A 22,357-nucleotide genomic window follows, 5' to 3' on the forward strand; every position below is an offset into this window, starting at 1 on the left:
AGGGAGAGCCAGCCGCAGCCAGTGCCCTGTGCTGTGCCTTGTGTGCTCACAGTCCCTGAGACCCCAGGCTGAGGAGAGCAGCACCGAGCCCAACCTGGAACGGGCTCGTGGCTCCCGGTGCTGGGTGTACGCTCACTGGTGTGGATATAGGGAGCCAGGGCTCGCTCTGCAGGCGGACCAGTCCCACAACCTTGAGCGCCGGCTACAGGGAGGCCGTGAGAAGGTCCCTGGCCCCTAGGAAGCTCCCTCAATGGATGTGTGTTGGCTGCTTTAATAACAGTCATCTTTCAAAAGCCCTTCACAGCAATAAATGTTTCCATATTCCAGATGAGGTTTGCAGGGACCTGTCCTCTCTCACTCTATCAGTGTCCGCCTGGCGCTTCCCCTGAGCCCGGCCTGTCCTTGCTCCTCCCAGAACTCACTGTGTTTTGCAGAGCTGCAGGCTGGCAGGGTGTCCTTCTCCCAAGGCTGAGTCTAGGGAGAGCCAAGTGGAGGTGCCCAAGTGGAGGAGAAAGGAAAGGACCGTGGAGAGGGGAGGGGAAGTGGGAGAGTCATGGTTAGGACCGCAGTCTGAGGCCTTCTGCCAAGCCAGGGGTCTGGTGTCACTCAACCGGGAAACATTGTCAGCACCCAAAGCTGCTGTCTCAGAGGTGGGGGTGACAGGGGCCACTGCATGTGGGAGGCACACGGGCCCTGTGGCATCCACAGCTATGGTCTCCTTAGCGTCCTATCACAGACTTGCAAATCAAGGCCCAGAAAGGGGGCAGCCAGCCACCCTCCCACCTCCCCCAGCACTCCTGTGTCCACCCCATGCCTGTGTAGCCTCTGCCCTTGCTGCCCCCTCCTCTGCTGTATCCCCTTGGCAAGAGGAGGGTACCTTGGGGCAGAGTCGGGTGGTCCTTACGAGACCCAGGGCAAAGTGTGGTCCAGGGATATGGCTTCAGTCCAGCTCCCTGCCAGCCAGCTGTCTGATCCTAAGCACAGACCAGCCTCTCGGGGGGTTTTGTTTGGCCAGGAGGTGGGCTGAGGGGCAAGTGTGTAGAACATGCAGGGAACAGGCTGTGCAGTGGCCCTCAGTAGTGGGGCGCTGGGGACTTCTGGGAGACTCCTTTGCTCCCATTCACCATCCATCCCTTTTCCCTGATCAGTGGGCCCTGGCTCTGGACACTGGGTGGAGCATACAGTCCTCCTGCTCCTATGGGTTCCACCTCCTGACTGTGGCACTGTGGCATCAGCGTGGCCCAGCCTGTGCTGTCCTGTCAAGGACGACCACCTCCACAGCCAATGGCCCCCTCCTCCATCTCAGAGACAGAGAGATGCTGGGCGCAAAGGGCCTGTTGAAAGTTCACTTTGACGGGAAGCCCATGGGGTCATGGTGACAACACTGTTGTTCTGGAGAGGCGCTGGCACCTCCAGCAGCTCCCTTGGGGTTCAGGTGACTGGAGCATCCCCTGCCTGCCAACAGTGCTGCTGGGAGGAGCAGGGCACAGACAGGGGCCAGAGCTTTCTGAGGACTCTCCATCTGTAGCTGGAAAAGTCATTCCTTTCACTGCCTCCCCTCCTCGTAGTGAGAACCCTCTGCCCACAGTGGAGATTGCCATCCGGAACACGGGCGATGCGGACCAGTGGTGCCCGCTGCTGGAGACGCTGACAGACGCCGAGATGGAGAAGAAGATCCGCGACCAGGACAGGAACACGAGGTACCCCTGGCCCTGTGGTCCTGGGCTCTGCCTACAGGCACCTGGCTTTCCAGGCAGGGGCAGGGCCATTGCCTTTCCCAGTCTCCCATGGTCTTTGGGAACCTCTAGTGTTGCTAGAGGCAGGCAGGCTTCTGGGTGATGAGGCCCCATCCAAGCCCCAAAGTATGTTTCCCTGCAGGGAACAAACACAATTCCTCAGGCTGAGGGTCTGACCACAGCCCAGATCCAGGTTTTGGGGTCCCTGGAGTGATGAGCAGGGCTTGAGTGGCAGACAGGTGAGGCTGAGAGAAGGCTGGGTCCAGACCTGCTGGGGGCCATATCCTGCCTCTGTTCCCACCCCCACACCTGGCTGCCCCGTAGAGCCTTGGGAAGGGCAGCACCCAGGCTGGGAACTGGCCCCGACTCATTGCCCTCCCCACTCCTCTTCCAGGCGGATGAGGCGTCTCGCCAACACAGCCCCAGCCTGGTAACCAGCCCATCAGCACGCGGCTCCCACGGAGCATCTCAGAAGATTGGGCCGCCTCTCCTCCATCTTCTGGCAAGGACAGAGGCGAGGGAACAGCCCAGCGCCATCCTGAGGATCGGGGTGGGGGTGGAGTGGGGGCTTCCGGGTGGCCCTTCCCGGCACACATTCCATTTGCTGAGCCCCAGTCCTGCCCCCCACCCTCCCCGCCCCTCCCCAGTCTCTGGGGTCAGGAAGAAACCTTATTTTAGGTTGCGTTTTGTTTTTGTATAGGAGCCCCAGGCAGGGCTAGTAACAGTTTTTAAATAAAAGGCAACAGGTCATGTTCAATTTCTTCAAAGTTTTAGCATAAAAATAATGAGAGCCAGAAGTGGGGCTGGGGCTTGGGGGGACAAAGGTGGCATGTGAACAAGGCTGGCACACAGGCCTCGCCCTCCTCTGCCTCAGATTCCCAGGTGGGCGAGTGAGGGTGAATGGGGCTTCTGGTAGCACCTCAGCTCCCCTCAGCCTGTTCTCCTTCCAGACCCAGAGAGCTGAGAAGAGTGGCTGCGAGGCTCAGGGCAGAGTTCTCTGCCTTTCAGCAACAGCCCTAACTCTGCTCCGCTTGCTTGGCCTCAGAAAGGTGCCGTGAGCTCTCCTGCTGTCCCTGGGCCGCCCTGGCTCTGCTGTGTTCAGATGGTCAGGCTACTGCCAGCTGGGGCCTTGCTGCTCTGAAGTCCCCTGCGGAGGGCCCAGTCCTGTGTGGGCACTGCTGGGCTGTCGCCAGCCTGGGTGCAGGAGGGCTGTTCTAGCTCCAGTGGCACCCATAGCCAGGTCAACTGGGGCCCTTTCCCACCCCAGCAGGTGCTGTGGCCTGGGCCATTTCCTGCCTCACAGGCCAGCTGTGAGGAGTATGGGAATAGCCCTCCCGGCCTGGTGCCAGCTCTTGGGGTTGACACGGTGCAGGGAGGAGACATAGCCCGAGGTCCCTTCCCAGCCCTGCCTCCAAGGAGTTCATGTCCCCTCTGTGTTCTCATCTGTAATAGGGAGGGGTCCCCACTCTTTAGAATGGACATAGGATCTGGGAGGGCAGCAAACTGGCTCACAGCTCCAGCCTCACTGAAAGGAGTGGGCACAGATCCCAGCACAGACTGCTGCCACCCTCAGCTGTTGGCAAGTCCCTTGCTGCCAGGGCAGGGCTAGGGTCAGAGATTGCCGTGCTCCCTGGAAGTGGGGTAGGGCCCCATGTGGGCAGAGGCAGAGCTCCGATTAGGGATTGAGGTTCTTGGTCGCTGGGATGTGAGATGGGGGCTTCTTTGAGCACATGTTAGCATGAGACTCTACCGAGGAAGTTTGCACTCAGGGCCTCTGCCCTCCATCAAAGAGTGGCACTCCCCAGAGCCCCACGCACAGCAAGGGGACAGCTGGGCCTTACTGGAAGGCCTTGAACAAAAGGGAAGATTCCCAGCCCAGCTGCTCTTGGACATGAACAGGTTTCATTGCTGAGGTGTTTGTTCCATCCATGAGGCAGGAACCTTGGCAATGAAAGGGTGAGGCAGCCCTGTGCCTCCACAACTGGTGGGATGGAAGGAACCTTGGCTGCCTCACCCCACAGGTCGGGCAGGGCCACCTGGCTGGGAGGTGCCGGGGGAGGCCGGGCCCTCCCTCCTGACTGCCAGTTCACACCGCCGCAGAGCCAGCTCCACAAGGTCTGGCTACAACATGGAGGGCAGATTCAACAGAGAACAGTGTTGTTACCATGAAAATGACAACCTGTAGCTGGAGGAGGCCCCGTGCCACTGAGCATCCAGAAATAAACCACAACATGGACAGGCCTAGAGCAACAAGGAAAGCTGCCAGGTCAGAAGAGAAAAGTGAGCCGTAGGGGTCAGATAAGGCTCACACAGGTCCTCAGCTAAAAAGAGCAGGAACAGAACCTTCCAGAAGTCCCTCCCTCACCTAGTCTCAGGACTCTGCTAAGGTGAAAACTAAGGCTCTGGGGTCATAGAAAGGGCAGAAGAAAGACCCAGTCCTGGCCCTCTTTTGCACCTGACTCCATGGGGCTTTGGTGTCACCAGATGATAAATGAGTTATAGGCCCACCTGTCAGGGTGGCTGATGAGGAACAGGAGAGGCTAGATCGGCATCAGCCTGAAGGCACCACTGGCCAGAACATCTATCTGTAGGCTGGCTCGGCACAGTCTAGGAGAGGCCTGTCCTGGCCCCAGCAGCCGAAATCTGGTGAAATTCCCCACTGACTGGCATGGAGCGGAGGCCTATGGTGGGCGGGACTTGCCCAAAAGCCCTGGTAGGGCCAGGATGAAAACCCTGAGCCTGTCACCTGTGAGCTCAAAGCTCTGCCGGGCAACCATGGGCAGTTTCTTTGCCCTCTATGGGCACCCCTATCCTACCACCTACAGTTGGGCTGAGAGGCCACACTGAGTGAGGACGGGGCAGGCAGAGAAGGATGTGGCTGGGTGAGGTGGGGAAGCCAGTGCTGTGGGCCGAGAGACTGCAGGTCATTCTGTTTATTCGGGTGGGCCCTTGCATGGACCCAGCCTTTAGGATGGGTTTTTTCTGCCCCAAGTAGGGATCACAGGTAGGATGGAAGCTGCCAGAAGCCTCTTGGGCCTGGCCCTCGGTGGGGGTCACTGCTGCGGGGGTGGCAGATGGGGTCCTGGCTGTTCCTCAGGAAGGGGCAGGTAATTGGGGTCTTCTGCAGGGGCATCCAGGAGCAGCTTTCTGTGGGGAGGGGCCCGTGTTGAGCAGAGGCCAGCACAGGTCCTCCATCTGAGGGTGGGGAGAGGGAGGGAGGACTCTCAACACTCACAGGAAGCCAGGGGTCAGCAGGAGCCTCTTGCCTCCAGGCTGGTTGGGGAAGACATCCTCCAGGAAGTAGTAGATATGGCCCACGGCAATCCCTGTGAGACAGCCACGGACTGCAGGGTCACCCTCCACAGCCCAGAGTCCTAGACCAGCAGAACCTGCCCCAGGCCCCCATCCACAGCCTGGTGGCCCTGCAGGCCCCAGAGCATGAGTTCCCCAAAATCTTGCAGAGTGTCAGCCCAGGGTGGGCCCTGAAGGACAAGCTTAAAGGGCCCAGAAGCAGACAGGACACAGGGAGGGGAGGGCCTGAGAATAGTGGAGGAGTGGGAGCCATGGGGCAGGAACCCTGACCCGCCCATCCCCACCCCCATCAGGACCACGCAAGCATCAGCAGATCAGCCCTGAAGATGCAAATTATGTGGGCCAGGTGGCTTGAGGGGCTGTAAGAGCACAGCAGCGGGGAGGGCAGGAAGATGGGGATGGAGCCAGATGAGAGGTCCAGATGTGAGCAGAGCTCCAGCACGGATGGGAGAGGGGCCTCAGGGCATAAGCAGCGTGTCCTGAGGGGAGTGGCCAGCCTGGGGTGGACTGGATGTACCAGGAGGCTCACCCAGCAGGTCCACGAGGATGGAGTTGCCCAGCAGCAGCGAGAAGCCCATGAGTGCCCAAGGCAGGAACGGCGCCTGGAAAGTGAACAGGCCGAAGAAGTTGACCCTCACCCGAGGGCTGCGGCGGCTCCACACGTACACCAACATGGCCATGAGGGCCTGGCCCAGGAAGAACAGGCTGCCCAGGAATCCCAGCAGCTGGGCCAGAGTCAAGGTGCTCCGGTGGCAGGCCTCAGCCCAAGCTCAGGGCCCCTCTGACTTCTCAAGCCCCCGGAATTCTTCCCTTCATCTCCCCTCTGTGCTATTCCCTCATCAAGATGAGCCCGTCCAATAAAGGCGACAGACAGTCCGCTTCAGGTCCCATGAGATCTGCCCTGCACACCTACAGCCTCATCCCAGGGTCCAACCACTGCCTGTCCCTGCCCCAGTTTCTCCCGGCTACTCGCATTCAGGGCTCAGCTAGTGGCCCTGACACCCCACCTGGCTCTTTTGTGCATCGCCTTGTATTTTGCATAGAGCACTGAAGATCTAGCCCTGGCCCCTGCAGCTGAGCACAAAGTCGACCCTCAACACAGACTAAGCTGGAGAGAGGACTGTGTCCCTTTCTGGTGCGGCTGTTCACGTCAAGCCCCAGGACCAACACAGGCCGGACCCCGAGGCGCCCTAGCCCGAGGTTCCAGAGCCTGCGGGAAGGATACGGTCATAAGGACGCCCCCGAAGAGAAACATGAAGACGAAGTCGGCCGTGCGGCCGCGGAAGGAGCCCTCTTCCAGCATGCGGCAATAGCGGAACCTATGGCGTCGGTATAGGAAGTGCCACCAGGTGGGGCCTCAGTTTCCCCGTCCCGGGCTCTCCCAGCCCGGCGGGCCTGCCCTCCACCCAGCCTATGTCCGCAGGGCGCAGGATACACGAAGAGTATGTTGAAGAAGAAGCTGAATCCCAGGGGCCCGAAAAAGAGGAAGTTGGTGACGAGTCTCCAGACCTGCGGAGTACGGGTGGTCAGGTGCAGGGTGGGCGGTCAGGTGCGGGGTGGGCTGTCAGGTGCGGGGTGGGCGGGCCGGGCCCACAGGTGCGCGGGGCGGGGCGGCCTCACCTGGAACTTCCGGAACACAAGGTGCGGGTTGAAGTAGAGTTGAAACGGGCTGAGGAGCTCCAGCTGCTGTAGAACCAGGGGCCAGTCAAGAGCTGCCAGGGAGCCACGCCGTAACCATGGCGACCCTCACCCTCCCGCCAGAGGCTGTAACCAAGGCGACGTCCGGTCCGCCCGGCCGCTTACCACCGCCGCAGTGGTGAGGACACAGGCTGCGGTGTAAGCCCGCGTCACCGCCGGCACCTGCAGGAACTCGGCCGCTAGTCCCTGCCACGCCATTGAACCTTCTCAAGCACGCGTGGCCCAGCCAGCAAGGCGCTCTTTAACCCGCCTCCCAGCCCCGCCTTCTACCAATCCGCATCCGAGGCGCTGCGCGCCCCGGCTGAAAAGAGAGCGCCTGAGCCCGGCAGCCAATGGAAGGAGGAAGAGGGCAATTAGGGGCGGAAAGGGAGAGTGGGCGGGTAGAGGCTGGTGGCCAATGGGCAGGCGCCAAGGTTGAGCACGTGGCGGTTGTTGTGGCTGCGGTGGTGGCGCGGGAGAACGTGTGGCCAATGAGGAACTGGTCACTTCGCGGCTTTCTAGGAGAGGACCAGTAGCGAGGACCCACGACACCACGGGGGCGGGGCTAAGATCGTAGGATTAGAGGAGCGAAGACCCGAGCAGGCGAGGCAAAACAGGAAGGGGCGGGGCGCGTGGGGGCGGGCGCGTAGCGGGGCGCGTGGGGGGCGCAGGGAGTGTGGCGGCTCAGACAGTGCTGGCTCACTTCCAGCTCACTGACAACCTAGCCACAACGTTCTCCTCGCTGCGAACCCGAGACAGGCCCACCGGATCCACAGCAGGGAGGCATTCGGGAATGTGTCCAAACCTCCAGGGCCCCACTCAAATGTGCTGGCCCCTGTCGGAGTTCTTCCCGGGGGCCACGGAAGGAGAGGCTGGATAGGGGGATTGAGTCCAGGTGGGGCCCGAGGGTTGAGAGGCGCACCAGAGCAAATGGACAGGCAGGAGAGAGCCTCAATATTTTGGTGGAAAATAGAAATTTCCTCCCTCATTCCCTCCTTCCCTTTTTCCCTTCCCCTCCCTCCCTCCCTTCCTCCCTTCCTTCCTTCCTCCGTTTACTAAACAACTGTATGCTGGGGATACAGCATCCAGTAAAAGACACTGTCTCTTAATGTCCAGCCAGGAGGCAGTCAATACAATAAGCTAGTGCTGACACTTGATGAGAGTATTGCCAACTGAGGGGTGGGGACACGTGGGGGTCCGCAGTGCTAGGTGGGGTAACCTAGGATGCCTCTGGGAAGATGTGAAGTTTGTCACTTTACAAGGATCCCTGTGGCCATTAGGATGGTAACTGTGAAAAGCAAAACAATAAAGTGTTGTCTAGGATATGGGGAAATTGGAACCCTTGGGCACCATTGGTGGGAATATAAAATGGTGCATCCGCTGTGAAAAACAACATGACCATGACTCAAAAAACTAAAAATAGAATTATCGTATGATCCAGCAATGCTACTTGTGGGTACATATCCAAGAGAATCAAAAGCAGGGACTTAAACAGATATTCATACACCCATGTTCATAGCCCCATTATTCACAATGGTTCACATTGGTTCACCCAGCGATGAGACAGACGAAGTGTGGTGTCTACATGCAAAACAATACCATTCAACCTTAAAGGAATGAAATTCTGACACATGATGCAACATGGATGACCCTTGAAGACATTACGCTCAGTAACGTAAACCAGTCACAATCCTGGGCACAGTGGCTCACACCTGTAATCCCAGCACTTGGGAGGCCGAGGCAGGTGGATCACCTGAGGTCAGGAGTTTGAGACCAGCCTGGCCAACACGGTGAAACCCCGTCTCTACTAAAAATACAAAAATTAGCCGGGCGTGGTGGCAGGCGCCTGTAATCCCAGCTACTCGGGAGGCTGAGGCAGGAGAATTGCTTGAACCCGGGAGATGGAGGTTTCGGTGAGCCAAGATTATGCCACTGCACTCCAGCCTGGGCAACAGAGTGAGACTCTGTCTCAGAAAAAAAAAAAAAAGGCAGTCACAAAAAGACAAATACTGTATGGTTCCACTTATATGAGAAGGATCAGGGAGTTATTGTTTAATGAGTGCAGTTTCAGTTTGGGAAAATGAAAAAGTTCTGGAGATGGATGTGGTGGGGATGGTTGCATAAGAATGTTTAATACCACTGAACTGAACACTTAAAAATAGTTTGGACAAATTTTATGTTATGTATATGTTACTAAACTTAAAACAAACAAAACAAAACAAAACCCTCTGTGTTTGCTCTTAGGGTAGTGGACTGCCAGAGGAATCCGTGAGCAGGGGGAGGCTTTAAGGGACAGTGATTATTTGAGGGGGTGGAATCTGGAGGACGAGGCGGGGTGGGATACGGGTTTGTCCACAGATGGGACAGGGCTGAGAGAGGGGAGTCCAAGTGGATTCAGAGGCCTGAGCTGCAGAGTGGATGGATGGTGGTCGTCTTTGTTGAGATGGAGGGCTTGTGGGGAGAAGGTGAGGGGGATAGAGGGTCCTGTTCTGGCCTCATCAAATTTGAGGCCTCTGTGTGACATCGCTTGGAACAATCTGAGTGTGGTGTTGGGGTGGGGGTTGGAGCAGACAGTCCTAATGTGGGTGCTGTCATCCAGTAGTAGATCAATGGTATGTGTAGCTTTGGGCATGTGTGAGATGCTCAAGGGGCAAGGGTCGATGGAGAAAAGAGGCCAGGCCTGGGTAGCCTGACCTGCAGTAGCCAGGGAGGGAAGGCAGCCCCAGCTGGGGAGGCCGAGGGAGGCTGAGCCAGGAAAGGGCTTCAGGAGCCAGGCAGTGATAATCCAGGGAGACGTGGCCTGGGAAGGGACTGAGTTGCAGCCATGCTAAGGCTCCTGGTAACCAGGATAATGGCAGGCAGGAGGGAGAGGGAGGCACACAAATGGATGTGCCTTCACAAACAAGGGGAGTGCAGCCTTGGAGGAAAGTGTGGAAGACGAGGGATGCTCTGGACAGGGCTGTGAGGTCCCCCGATGAGACTGGAACTGGCCAAGAGGGAGAACTGGCTGAGAAGGTTCTCAGGTGGATCCCAAGAGCATGAGGGTCCCACGAGCGCCCTGAGGGGGGTTCCCTGGGGAGTGGGCTGAGACCAGTGCCTGATGAGAGTGGGTTCAGGAGCCTTCCTCCCTGCTCTGGAGGGGAGGGGGAGGGCCTGGAGTGCTGGAGGGATGTGCATTTGCTGGAGGGATGTGAGAAGGTCTGGCCTCATACAGCAGGGGTTGGACCAAGACTCTGAGGGGTTGGGGACTGGGAGCAGGGTGAGGGGACCCCCGCAGACAACCTTGGTTTTCCAGCAAAGCAGGCTAAGGTCATGTTGGAAGCATGCCAGGCAGAGCAAATCCCACCCTGGCAGCCACAGTGTGCGGCAGGGTGGGGACCCAGGGCCTCTGACGCCGGCGCGGCGCCCAGCGGGCACAAAGGAGCCGGTACAGGAGGTCGGGTTTCATGTCAGTGTGGGGAAGGGGAGGTATTCCTCCTCCAGGCACTTAGCAGGCGCTGGCTGGCCCTCAACTCAGGGTCAGGCTGGGGCTAACAGGAGGGGCCGTCATTGTCGACCGGGGCGTCTGTCTCCCCTTCGATTGGGGGCCGATAAGACAGGCGCCCAGATTGGGGGCTGAGAAGCACATTCCTGGGAGGCCAGGAGCCTGGGGTGGGTGGGGGAGGCCAGCCAGGGCTGGGAGGGAGCATGGCAGGACATCCAGGGAGCAGCGGCTGGGTCCACTGAAGAGGCTCCCTTTCCAGAGCCCCAGGATATCCTCAGATGGGGAAACTAAGGCATATAAGGAAGCAGAACAGGGCCTGGGGCAGACCTCCATTCTTTTTTGTCCAGTCTGACGCCCAGAACAGGCCACTCTGGAAACACTAGGTCCACTTCTCCTTGGACCCTTGAGCCCCTCCAGATAATTCTTTATGGAGAGAAGCCCTGGGTATCCCAAGTTCCCAGGGTCCTAGTGAGGAAGTGCCTTACACTAATATCACGGTGGCAGACCTGCCGGCTGGGCCAGCCTTCTTTCTCCTGTGCCGAGGACGGTGGATGGGTTGGGGACCTGTGGGGTAAGGTAACAATGGGCTCTGCTCCCCATGCCACCTCCCTGGCATTGTGACCCTTCCTGCTGACTCCCATAGGACACCTAGATCTCCTATCCAGGCCCTCTCAGTGTCTGTAGACAGGAGAGCGCCCTCTGTATACTCACCCCACCCAGCTTCCCCCCTCACTGGCCTCACACACTAGGAGGGGCCGTCCTCAGCCCCCAAGCCTGGAGTCAGCTCTGTACCCAAAGCCCCATGTTGCATGTTTTTTTGTTTTTTTGTTTTTTGTTTTTTGTTTTTCTAGAGACAGGGTCTTTGCTCTATTGCCCAGACTGGAGAGTGGTGGTGTGATCACAGCTCACTGCAGCCTCAACCTCCTGCTCTCAAGTGATCCTCCCACCTCAACCTCCCGAGTAGCTGGGACAACAGGCATATGCCACCATGTCCCGCTAATTTTTAAATTTTTTTTATAGAGATGGCGTCTCACTGTGTTGCTTAGGCTGGTCTCAAACCCCTGTCCTCAAACAATCGTCCCTTGGACTCCCAAAGCGCTGGGATTACAGGCGTGAGCCACCACGCCCGGCCCCCTATGTCACACCCGACACTCCCACGGAACTCTAGGCCTTTCCCTTCTCTCCTATGCCTCATCACCACCACTAACTCTTATTCAGGCCTCTGGTTCTCTCCTCTAATACTGTCCCAACTCTCCGAACTATTCATTCTGTTACCAAAAAAAAAAAAAAAAAAGGAGGAAGGCTGGGTGTGATGGCTCATGCCTATAGTCCTAGCACTTTGGAAAGCTGAGGAAGGCGGATTGCCTGAGCTCAGGAGTTCAAGACTAGCCTGGGCAACATACAGAAACCCCATCTCTACAAAAAAATACAAAAATTAGCCAGACTTGGTGGTGCATGCCTGTAGCCCCAACTGGGAAGGCAGGGAGAGCCAGGGGGCTGAGGCGAGAGGATCCTTGAGCCAGGGAGGTCGAGGCTGCAGTGAGCAGAGATTGCACCACTGCACTCCAGCCTGGGTGACAGACTGAGACCCTGACTCTTAAAAATACATTTTTAAAAAAATATGTTTCCTGGCTGGGTGCATTGGCTCATGCCTATAATCCCAGCAGTTTGGGAGGCCAAGACAGGCAGATCACCTGAGGTAAGGAGTTGGAGACCAGCCTGGCCAACATGGTAAAACCCCGTCTCTATTAAAGATACAAAAATTAGCTGAGTGAAGTGGCGCTCACCTGTAATCCCAGCTACTCAGGAGGCTGAGGCAGGAGAATCACCTGAACCCCGGGGGCGGAGGTTGCGGTGAGCCAAGATCGTGCCACTGCACTCCAGCCTGGGCGATAGAACAGACTCTGTCTCAAAAATAATAAAAATAATAAAATAATAAAATAAATGTTTTTTAAAAAGCAAAATCAGTAAAATTTTAAAAATAAGAGAGGAAGAGCAGAGGGTAAAAGTGCCTCTTACTCCAGGAAGCCCTCCCTGATCACCTTCAAAGGGACCAGAGCTCACCTACTTCTGTTAGAGTCCCGAGCACTTAATTTTTAAATATATTTTATTCTAAAGGCAGTCCATGCCTGTTGTAACTAACCACAAGAATCAGAAACAAACTGAATGTTTGTGTACCTGCTGGTGCAGCTGTATTTTCTTCTTGATGACACACAGTGCCTCTTTTGGGCCCTGAGCACCTGTCCACTGGGGGACCTCTCCTCAGGGACTGTGAGCACGGGGCCCACCCCCTTCGAGCACAGGAACTCCTGCAATTGCTGTGAGTAGGCTTCCAGCCAGACCCTCCCAGAAGCAGCTGTGTCCCCCTTGGCCCTTCCTGTCTGGGCCACGGGCTATTTTTAGCACTGAAGCCGGAACCCACACAGCAGCAGCTGCTTGTGGCCGGAGCGCAAGAACAACAAACCATCCAGGTGGGTTGTGTCAGGCTGCAGAGGGAGCGGCCTGGGCCTGGCCCTCTGAACCTGGTAGCAGAATCTGGACTTTCCAGGAATAAGCTGGTCTCTGGGTGGGATGGGGAGGGAGGAAGCAGAATGGGGCAGAGGATGGGTTGCACTAACCAGGCCAGGATAGGGGAAGGGCCTGTGCAAAGGCCCTGAGATAGCTGGGGGAGAGGAAGAGAGCAGAGGAGAGAAGGTGAAGGAGGCAATGAAGAAGAGTTGCTTGTGATGGGAGGGAGGAGCGGGGCCAGGCCAGGCAGAGGTGTGTCGCCTGTGGTTTCTGTCCTAATCAGATGAGCAGGGGAGGAGAGTGGTGGCCTGCAGTGGCTCGCATTAACAGCGAGGGAGTGGGAGGGTCAGGATGGCTGAAGCCACAGGCCTCAGTGAATGCTCAGTAGTGGGGGTGAAGGTAGGAGGGCTCCTGGCCTGCCCCGCGTGGGGGACAGTGAGCCCCCGCCGGGCGGAGACACGGGTGAATGGCCAGTAAGGGAGGGAGACCACTCATTGAATTGGGCAGGTGAGCTTGGGGTGCTGTGGGGTGAAGCCTTCCCTGTCCTCCACCCCGTCCTCCCAGCTCCTTCCCCTCCGTGGCCCTGGTCATTCCTGCTTCACGCAGAGGGGCTTCTGTTGTCCACATAACAGCCCTTCTACCCCTGGTTTCTGCTGTGGAGCTGGCACAGGCAGGGCCTTGGTAAACAGGGAACCCTGTGAAGACAGACCTGGACTCCAGGGCTGGAGCTGCAGCCTCGGGGCTGGCATTGTGGCCTGGCCACTCCCTTCCCTCTCTGGTTCTCAGTGTCCCTGTCTGTGAGGTAGGGGTCAGAAGGGTCCACGTGTAGAGTCTCTTTCAGCTCCGAGGTTGTACTCTGATCTAGAATGAGGCTATCAGAGATTTCTGGGAGGAAGCCCCTTCCTGTAACAAACACAGCTGGCCTCCGCATCCAAGGCCCATCTCTGCTATGAATGAGTGAATGCGTGTGAGCAAGAATGCACCAACAGAGGAAGCTGGAGGGCCCCGCCAGTCCTCTCTGCCTGATCTGTTCCTGGCTGTCTCCTCTCAGCCAGGAGCTCTCATGGGCCTATGGTCAGGAACAGCCACAGAAGCCTGCAGGGCTGGGGAGGGAGTCGCTGTGGGTACCTGCAGGAGCTCAGCTTCTGGCCGGGGGAGGAGACACTGAATCCCATACCAGGCAGGGAGTGGAAACCCACTGGTGAGTGGTCAAGGGCAGCCGTGGGGCAGGAGAGCTCCTGAAGAGGAGAGTAGGAGGAGGGGATGTGCTAGGCAGGGAGAAAGGCTTGAGCAAAAGTGGGGAGGCAGGAATGGGCCCGTGTGCTGCTCATGGACTAGGCAAGGACCCGTGAAGGGCAGGAGATCATAGCCTCTCAGTGATCTATAGCCAGACTACACCATGGCTTTTACTAAGCTCACTGAGGCCTCATCACCACCTGATGAAGTAGGTTACTATTCCAGATGAGAAAATAGGCTCAGAGAGGTTAAGTAACCTGCCTGAGGACACACAACTAAAGAGGCACAAAATCAGCAGTCCTGGCCTTGCCACCATGACGGGTGATGGAAGGGATCCATGCGGAGGAAGTGAGTTATCCCTGACCCCATTGCTGGGGCACAGGGGCGTGGGGGTGTCACCAACCAGCTAACGCTGTGCAGTCTCAGACCCTTTTCCAGCTCTGGTTTGGAGGTGAGACCTTCTTGCAGCCTCTGGGCTCCCAGGGAGTATCTCCACTCATGAGCTGCTTCCCTGCTGTCTGGGCCTCGTTTTACTGTCTCTGACCCTTCATGGCTGATGAAACCGTCCCCATTCAGCCCCCAGCTGCCGGACCTGCCCGAGCCTGTGTCCTGACTGTCATGACCTAGAGCAATTGCCAGGAATTCCCACTTCCTGCTGTGGCCGCTGCCAGAATGTCAAAGCCACCTCCGGCCAAGCACCCCAGAGCTCCAGAGCATCTGGTGGGGGCCTCCCTCGCCCCCACCTCAGCTATTTTCAGGCTCAGCGCTGTGGGCGGTGTTTGGGGAGAAGAAGATTATCTGTTTGGCAGAGTCAGCCATCTGGCAGGGTCAGGGATGTGAGTTTACAGAGATAGAACCTGAGACAGCTCTGTCTTGGACTTCGAAAAAGCTGGGCGGAGTGGCGTGTGGCTGTAGTCCCAGCAGAGGCAGGAGGATTGCTTTAGCCCTGGAGTTCCAGGCCAGCCTGGGCAACAGCGTGACACTCCATCTCTACAAAAGGAAACTAATCTTTAGGGACTGGGGCCACCACTCTGGAAGGCCCTGCCCAGGACTAGTGACTCAGAGCCATGGTCTGGTGGAAGGAGAGGTTCAGAAAGGCCTGGGTTCAGCTGGGCGCGGTGGCTCCCACCTGTAATCCCAGCACTTTGGGAGGTTGAGGCTGACAGATCACCTGAGGTAGGGAGTTCAAGACCAGCCTGACCAACATGGAGAAAACCCGTCTCTACTGAAAATACAAAATTAGCTGGGCGTGGTGGCACATGCCTGTAATCCCAGCTACTTGGGAGGCTGAGGCAGGAGAAGCGCTTGAACACGGGAGGCAGAGGTTGCGGTGAGCTGAGATTGTGCCACTGCACTCCAGCCTGGGTAAAAAGAGCAAAACTCCATTTCAAAAAGAAAAAAAAAAAAAGCAAGGCCTAGGTTCACCACACCTCCCACCTGGCTTGCATCCACTGATAGCCCCAACAAGCATCCAGGCCCTGCTCCCACCAGAGGCATGCCCCCCCATGCCAGGTGATTGTCCAACCGCTGGGATGGGAGGCTCCTAACAGTGGGCTGAGATGAGAACCCAGGTGACCCATCCTCTCACAGTGACACTACCAGAGCCTCTGCCTCCACGTCCTCCTCCAAACACTCACCCAGCCCTCCAATGCCCTTTACCTTCATAAGATTAGGAGGGCCTCTTTAAGAAAATGAATGCTCACACCTGTAATCCCAGCACTTTGGGAGGCCAAGGTGGGCAGATCACCTGAGGTCAGGAGTTCAAGAGCAGCCTGACCAACATGGCGAAACCCTGTCTCTACTAAAAACACAAAAATTAGTCAGGTGTGGTGGTACATGCCTGTAATCCCAGCTACTCGGGAGGCTGAGGCAGGAGAATTGCTTGAACCCAGGAAGCGGAGGTTGCAGTGAACCGAGATCGCACCATTGCACTGCAGCCTGGGCAACAAGAATGAAACTCCGTCTCAAAAAAAGAAAAAAAAAAAAAGGAAAGGAAAGAAAAAAAGAATAATGCAAAACAAATACAAGATTAGGTTGCAAAGTGAGTATTTGAAATGCAAACAAATGACAAATTTGGTTGCCCCTTTGGAGAGAAGAGAAAACCGAGGCTGCCACACGGCATGGGGAGGGCTTTCTTGAAGTGGTGAGGGCAGACGCAGGAAGGCACACCTGTTCCACTGCCTGCACATCCCAAACCTGCGGAAGGTGGTCTAGCCACAGCAGACTGGCTGCTTTGGTGTCTCCCCACCCCCTTCCAAGGGGCCCTGCTTAGAGGCCCCCTCCTTTCGCCCCAAGGAATGCAGGCGTCAGTGCTTCAGACTCTGGCCTAACCACCGTCCCCACCTCCCAGGCCCCCACCCTTTCCCTCCAGATGTGGGCACAGCTGTATTTTTAGAACAGCCGACCACGAGGACATTCTTTCCTTCTAATTAAGATGGCTTCAAATCTCTCATCCGCAATCAGCCCCATTGTTCGGTCCTCAAACATCAAAGGGTGACCAGGAGGGGCCGCCTCAGCTGGTTGTGGGGTTAGGGTTTGTTTTCTTTCTTTCTTTGTCTTTGAACTATTAACGCTGGAAATGAGACCCAGAACCGGAGTAGATGCCAGCTCTGAGGAGGAGGATGAAGCAGGGCTTTGGGTAGTTTGCAGGACCTGCCTCTCTGCACCCCTGCACCCCAGTCAACCCCAACATTGACTGGGGTTGTCCAGCTAGGCTGCAGCCCTCCAGCACACTCGTCTGAGGTTAGGGTCTGTCTGGGACAACTAGGGGATCAAAAAAGGCCCTGTGTTGGCTGGGGGTGGCGGCTCTCGCATGTAATCGCAGTGCTTTGGGAGGCCAAGGCAAGCAGATCACCTGAGGTCAGGAGTTCGAGACTAGCCTGGCCAACATGGTGAAACCTCATCTCTACTAAAAATACAAAAATTAGCTGGGCATTGTGGCTCACGCCTGTTAATCCCAGATACTTGGGAGGCTGAGGCAGGAGAATCGCTTGAATCCCGGAGTCAGAGGCTTCAGTGATCATCAGGACCCCTGACCTCTGCCCCCTGCCCCGCAGGAGGCTCCTGGTGTGGGACAGAGATGCCCACCCACGTGGGGGGAATAGGAAAGGCTGCAGGAAGGAATGGCCTCTGGGTAGCCTTGAACTGCGTTGCAGTCCTCCGTGCTACAGCGCTCTCAAGCCCACTGACAGATGAGGAAACCGAGGCTCAGAGAGGCCAACAGGCTGGCCTAGAGCTGCTCAGCCCACTAGTAGTGAGGTGCTCAGGAACGCTAGGTCCCCGCTGTCAGCCATGCCCCGCCCCCCTCACTCACCCCCAGGGATGGACCGGGCCAGCTGCTGCCTGAATCTTGGGTTCAGGTAGGAGGCACCTGTCCCACCCCGCAAGGAGCAGAGACGAGAGCCACGCAGGCGGTCCGACGCCGGCGGGAACTGGCATCGGGTTTCTCAGCTCCCCGGGGTCCTGGCCCACCTGGTCCCGCGCGGCTAGATGTGAGGACAGGGGAAGTGAAATCGCACCGGGGCGGGTGGCGCAGGACCGGAGGCTGCAACCAGGTACAACGGCCAGGACTTGAGCGCCCAAGGGCTGAGGGGCAGGCAGGGCAAGGCAGAAAGAGGAGGCTCCCCAGATGAAGTGCCCCCTACCCAGCGGCGCTTGGGTGCAGGCCTCCGTTTCACCGCCAGCACTGAACCTTCGCGAGTCTTCGGCGATCGCTGGTGCCGGGTTCCTCAGAGCCCGGGCTCTGTCGCCCCCTCGCGGCCGGAGCCGGTCTAGGCGGCATCGGGGAAATCCCGAAAAGCCTGCGGGGAAGAAGCTGAACGCCAGCGGGACCCGGGCGCGGTGAGCCCATTCATTCCCCCACGGCTGGGAAAGTCTCCATCAGGAGGTGGAATCCCTGGGAGGCCCCCAAGCCGGGCCCCGCCTCCCTAGGCCCGGGTAATGGGCATTTTATAAGACACTTCGGGGACACGGAGGCACCCCGCTAGAAGAGCCGGTGGGCTCCAGGGTGGGGTGCGGACCGAGTGGGAGTCAGTATCACCAGCGGGCTGCGCTGGATTGATTGTTTTTGTTTATTTATTTCTTAATATTTATTTATTTATTTTTGAGAGGGAGTTTCGCTCTGTTGCCCACGCTGGAGTTCAGTGGCACCATCTTGGCTCACTGCAATTTCTGCATCCCCTGCTCAAGTGATTCTCCTGCCTCAGCCTCCGGCGTAGCTGAGATTACAGGCACCCACCACACACCCGGCTAGTCTTTGTGTTTTTAGTAGAGATGAGGTTTCACCATATTGGCTAGGCTGGTTTCGAACTCCTGACCTCTGGTGATCCGCCTGCCTCAGCCTCCCGCAGTGCTGCGATAACAGGCATGAGCCACCGTGCCTGGCCTGCGTTGATTGTTTTTAGTTTGAGCTGCACTCCTCCCTGTATCCTGCTTGTGCCAGGGCAGATCTCTGCTGGCTCTAGGCCTCAGTTTTCCCATCCTTGGAGTAAGAGGCCCTAGCATGTAGGAAGGTGTGTGAGCAGCTGGTGGTTGTGGGCAGTTCACCTCCATCTCCACCTTCTCACCTGGGAAACAGACTCGATGAGAATCAATGCAGAAAGCCAAGGGCTGGAAGAGTCAGGGGGTGTTCTTTTGACCCCTTCCCCAGTGCCTTCCACTCATGAGGTTTGGCCCCCGCTGTTGGGGTGAGGCCAGCGGGGAGCCCCAGCCTGAGGGTCAGCGGGCTGACCCTGGCAATGTGAGGAAGACCAGCTCTGCCAGCCGGGCTGTAGGGCTGGTGTGGGCACAGGCTTGGCCTCGCAGAGCCTCAGGGACTCCCCCTGTAAATGAGGTTGACATCCACATGCAGGTAGTTGCACCTAGCACTGCACAGGGCGGATGTGAGCACCAGGCTGCTACAAATACAGCTATGACTTTCACATGCTCAAGGTTAAACTCCCAGTCAATTTGCTGAGGTGAAACCCAGAGCTTCCTGGCCAAAGGATAATAATGGCTGGGGAGCCCGCACATGGGGACCTGCCTCCGACGAGATGGGGGTGGCTTTAGGGCATCCAAGAGGCATTTCAGGGAGAATCAAGGGACAGCCAGATATCGTTAATGGTGGCCAGATCAGGGTCCAGTCTGGCAGGGTCTTGGATTCAAGGTTAAACCCAGTTCTAAATTTGGAACTTATCCCCAGGCTCGCCCCCAGGCTTTTACTATGTAGACATGTATTCCCACACACATCAGGTACAGTTTTGTATATTTCCAAACAATATATAGGCATAATAGTGTATGCGTCTTTCTTTCTTTTTTTTTTTTTTTGAGACGGAGTCTCGCTCTGTCGCCCAGGTTGGAGTGTAGTGGTGCCACCTCTGCCCGCTGAAAACTCTGTCTCCCAGGTTCACACCGTTCTTCTGCCTCAGCCTCCTGAGTAGCTGGGACTACAGGCTCCCACCACGACGCCCGGCTTTTTTTTTGTATTTTTAGTAGAGACAGGGTTTCACCGTGTTAGCCAGGATGGTCTCGATCTCCTGACCTCGTGATCCGCTCGCCTTGGTCTCCCAAAGTGCTGGGATTACAGGCGTGGGCCACTGTGCCTGGCGCGTATGTGTCTTTCTGCAACTTTGTTCATGCAGCGTTGTGATTCATACATGTTGATATCGTTCGTCTAGTCTAGTCCACTGATTTTCACTGATGAGTGGTATTCTATCATATTCCACAGCTTATTTCCCCTTTTTTCGGAGGATTGACATTTGGGCTGTTTCCAGTTTTCCTATAGTACAAACGATGCTGCATTTGTGAACAGTTCTTGAACGTGGGATTAAGAGTTTCTCCAAGGTAAACCTAGGAGTGGAATTGCTGGGTGGGAGACGTAGGTGAATCAACTTCCTTGATCTGCCCAAATTGCACTGATTTACATTTTCCCTCCCTCTCTCCCTCCCTCCCTCTCTCTCTCTCTCTCTTTTCTTTGTTTTTTTTTGAGATAGTGTCTTATTCTGTCACTCAGGCTGGAGTGCAGTGGTGTGAACATGGCTCACTGCAGCCTTGACCTCCTGGACTCAAGCCATTTTTCCCACCTCAGCCTCCTAAGTAACTGGGACCACAGCTGTGTGGTGTGCCACTGTGCCCAGATAATTTTTAAAAATAAATTATAGAGATAGGGTCTCACCACATTGCGCAGGCTGGTCTGAAACTTCAGCCTCAAATGATCCTCCTATTTTGGCCTCCTAAAGTGCTGGGATTACAGGCATGAGCCACCACACCTGGTTCCAACTGACATTTTCATCAATAGTACATGCGTGTTCCAGCTGATCGCCAGCACCACTTGGTATTGCCAGAATTAAGCTGTTACTCTGTTGAGTGGGAACCAGTATGCTGATGTGGATTTAATTTGCATCTCCTGATTACTAATGCAGCTATCTTTTAATTAGTTTTTTGGTCACTTCAGTTTCTCTTCTGTAAATTCCCTGTTCACATCTTTTTTTTTTTTTTTTTTTTTTTTTTTTTTTGAGACAGAGTCTCACTCTGTAGCCCAGTGGCACAATCTCGGCTCACTGCAACCTCCGCCTCCTGGGCTCAAGTGATCCTCATGCCTCAGCCTCCCGAGTAGTTGGGACTACAGGCTAAGCCACCATGCCAAGCTAATTTTTTGTATTTTTTTGGTAGAGATGGGGCTTAATTTTTTGTATTTTTTGGTAGAGATGGGGTTTAATTTTTTGCATTTTTTGGTAGAGATGGGGTTTAATTTTTTGTATTTTTTGGTAAAGATGGGGTTTAATTTTTTGTATTTTTGGTAGAGACAGGGTTTTACCATGTTGCCCAGGCTGGTCTCGAACTCCTGAGCTCAAGCGATCCGCCCCACCTTGGCCTCCCAAAGTGCTGGGATTATAGGCATGAGCCACTGCGCCACGCCTGTTTGCCCATTTTCTTTTCCTTATTGGTATGTGGGTATTCTATATACATTCTGAATACTAATACTTTGTTGGTCATATGTTGTAGATACCTTCTACTTGGTGGCTTTAGGTTTCACCTTTTAAAAAAATATATATATATTTTATTTATATATTTATATGTTTTAAAATATATAAATATATATAAATATATATTTTAAAATATATAAATATATAAATATATATTTAAAAAAATATATATTTTAAAAATATATTTTTTAAATATATATTTATATATTTTAAAATATATATAATTTAAAATATTTATATATTTTAAAATATATATATTTTTTAAATTGAGATGTGGTCTCACCACATTGCCAGGGCTGGTCTTGAACTCTTGAACTCAAGTGGTCCTCCCACTTTGGCCTCCCAAAGTGCTAGGACTACAGGCTGGAGCCACCGCACCTGGCCAGGTTTCACCTTTTCATGGCGTCTTTTGTTCATTTGAGACAGGGTCTTGCTCTGTTGCCCCGGTTGGAGTGCAGTGGTGTGATCACCAATTACTGCAGCCTCCCAAAGTACTTGGATTACAGGCATAAACCACTGTGCCCGGTCCATTAATGGTATTTTTTGACACACAGATTTTTAATTTTAATGAAGTTAAATCCTCATAAGAAATCTGCATGGTTTATCCTTGTTTATCCTGAGGTTATAAAAGTATTATATATTTTCTTTTTTTTTTTTTTTTTTGAGATGGAGTTTCACTCTGTCGTCCAGGCTGGAGTGCAGTGCCATGATCTTGGCTCACTGCAACCTCTGTCTCCTGGGTTCAAGTGACTCTCCTGCCTCAGCCTCCTGAGTAGCTGGGACTACAGGCGTGTGCCACCACACCCAGCTAATTTTTGTATTTTTAGTAGAGATGGGGTTTCGTCATGTTGACCAGGCTGGTCTGGAACTCCTGACCTCAGATGATCCACCCACCTTGGCCTCCCAAAGTGCTGGGATTACAGGTATGAGCCACCAGGCCCAGCCTCCTAATTTTTTTTTTTTTTTAATAGAATCTTGCTCTATCACTCAGACTTGAGGGCAGTGGCACAATAATGGGTCACTGCAACCTCAACCTCCCTCACTGCAATCCTACTACCTCAGCCTCTGAAGTAGCTGTGACCACAGGTGTGCGCTATCACACCCAGCTATTATTATTTTTTTTTTTTTTGAGATGGAATCTCGCACTGTGGCTGAGCTGCAGTGCAGTGGTGCGATCTTGGCTCACTGCAACCTCCGCCTCTGGGGTTCAAATGGTTCTCCTGCCTCAGTCTCCCAAGTAGCTAGGATTACAGGCGCCCACCACCATGCCCACCTAATTTTTTGTATTTTTAGTAGAGATGGGGTTTTACTGTGTTGGCCAGGCTGGTCTCCAACTCCTGACCTCGTGATCCGCCCGCCTCAGCCTCCCAAAGTGTTGGGATTACAGGCGTGAGCCGCCTCGCCAGGCCTTTACTTTTTTTTTTTTTTTTAATAGAGATGAG

At 55.3% G+C, this 22,357-nt stretch overlaps 2 protein-coding genes across 14 annotated transcripts in view; one reads left to right on the top strand and one right to left on the bottom strand.

Annotated features, from left to right (window-relative positions):
• Positions 1-2,493, top strand: part of SMARCB1 (SWI/SNF related, matrix associated, actin dependent regulator of chromatin, subfamily b, member 1) — a 42,785-nt gene extending 40,292 nt beyond the window's left edge. For 5 of the 10 annotated variants that reach the window (XM_077948226.1, XM_077948227.1, XM_077948224.1 and 2 more), the window contains exons 8-9: positions 1,569-1,700; positions 2,131-2,493. In XM_077948226.1, the coding sequence (XP_077804352.1) occupies positions 1,569-1,700; positions 2,131-2,170 (172 nt within the window). In that variant the 3' untranslated portion in view covers positions 2,171-2,493. 10 annotated transcript variants of the gene reach the window in all.
• Positions 2,489-6,989, bottom strand: DERL3 (derlin 3). Of its 4 annotated transcripts, none has more exons than XM_077950384.1 (7): positions 6,852-6,989; positions 6,669-6,731; positions 6,484-6,557; positions 6,274-6,367; positions 5,578-5,773; positions 4,972-5,062; positions 2,489-4,883 (listed from the first exon to the last, which is right to left on the bottom strand). In XM_077950384.1, exons 1-7 carry the CDS (start codon positions 6,942-6,944, stop codon positions 4,790-4,792), a joined length of 705 nt encoding a protein of 234 aa, XP_077806510.1. In that variant the 5' UTR covers positions 6,945-6,989; the 3' UTR covers positions 2,489-4,789. The 4 variants fall into 4 exon arrangements, with proteins under 4 accessions (XP_077806510.1, XP_015005337.1, XP_028684437.1 ...); XM_015149851.3 differs by having other exon boundaries at positions 2,489-2,883; positions 6,669-6,734; XM_028828604.2 differs by having other exon boundaries at positions 2,489-2,930; positions 6,669-6,734.
• Between the last annotated feature and the right edge of the window lie 15,368 nt (positions 6,990-22,357).

Source organism: Macaca mulatta, chromosome 10, assembly GCF_049350105.2.
Source record: "Macaca mulatta isolate MMU2019108-1 chromosome 10, T2T-MMU8v2.0, whole genome shotgun sequence".
Classification (NCBI taxonomy): Eukaryota; Metazoa; Chordata; class Mammalia; order Primates; family Cercopithecidae; genus Macaca; species Macaca mulatta.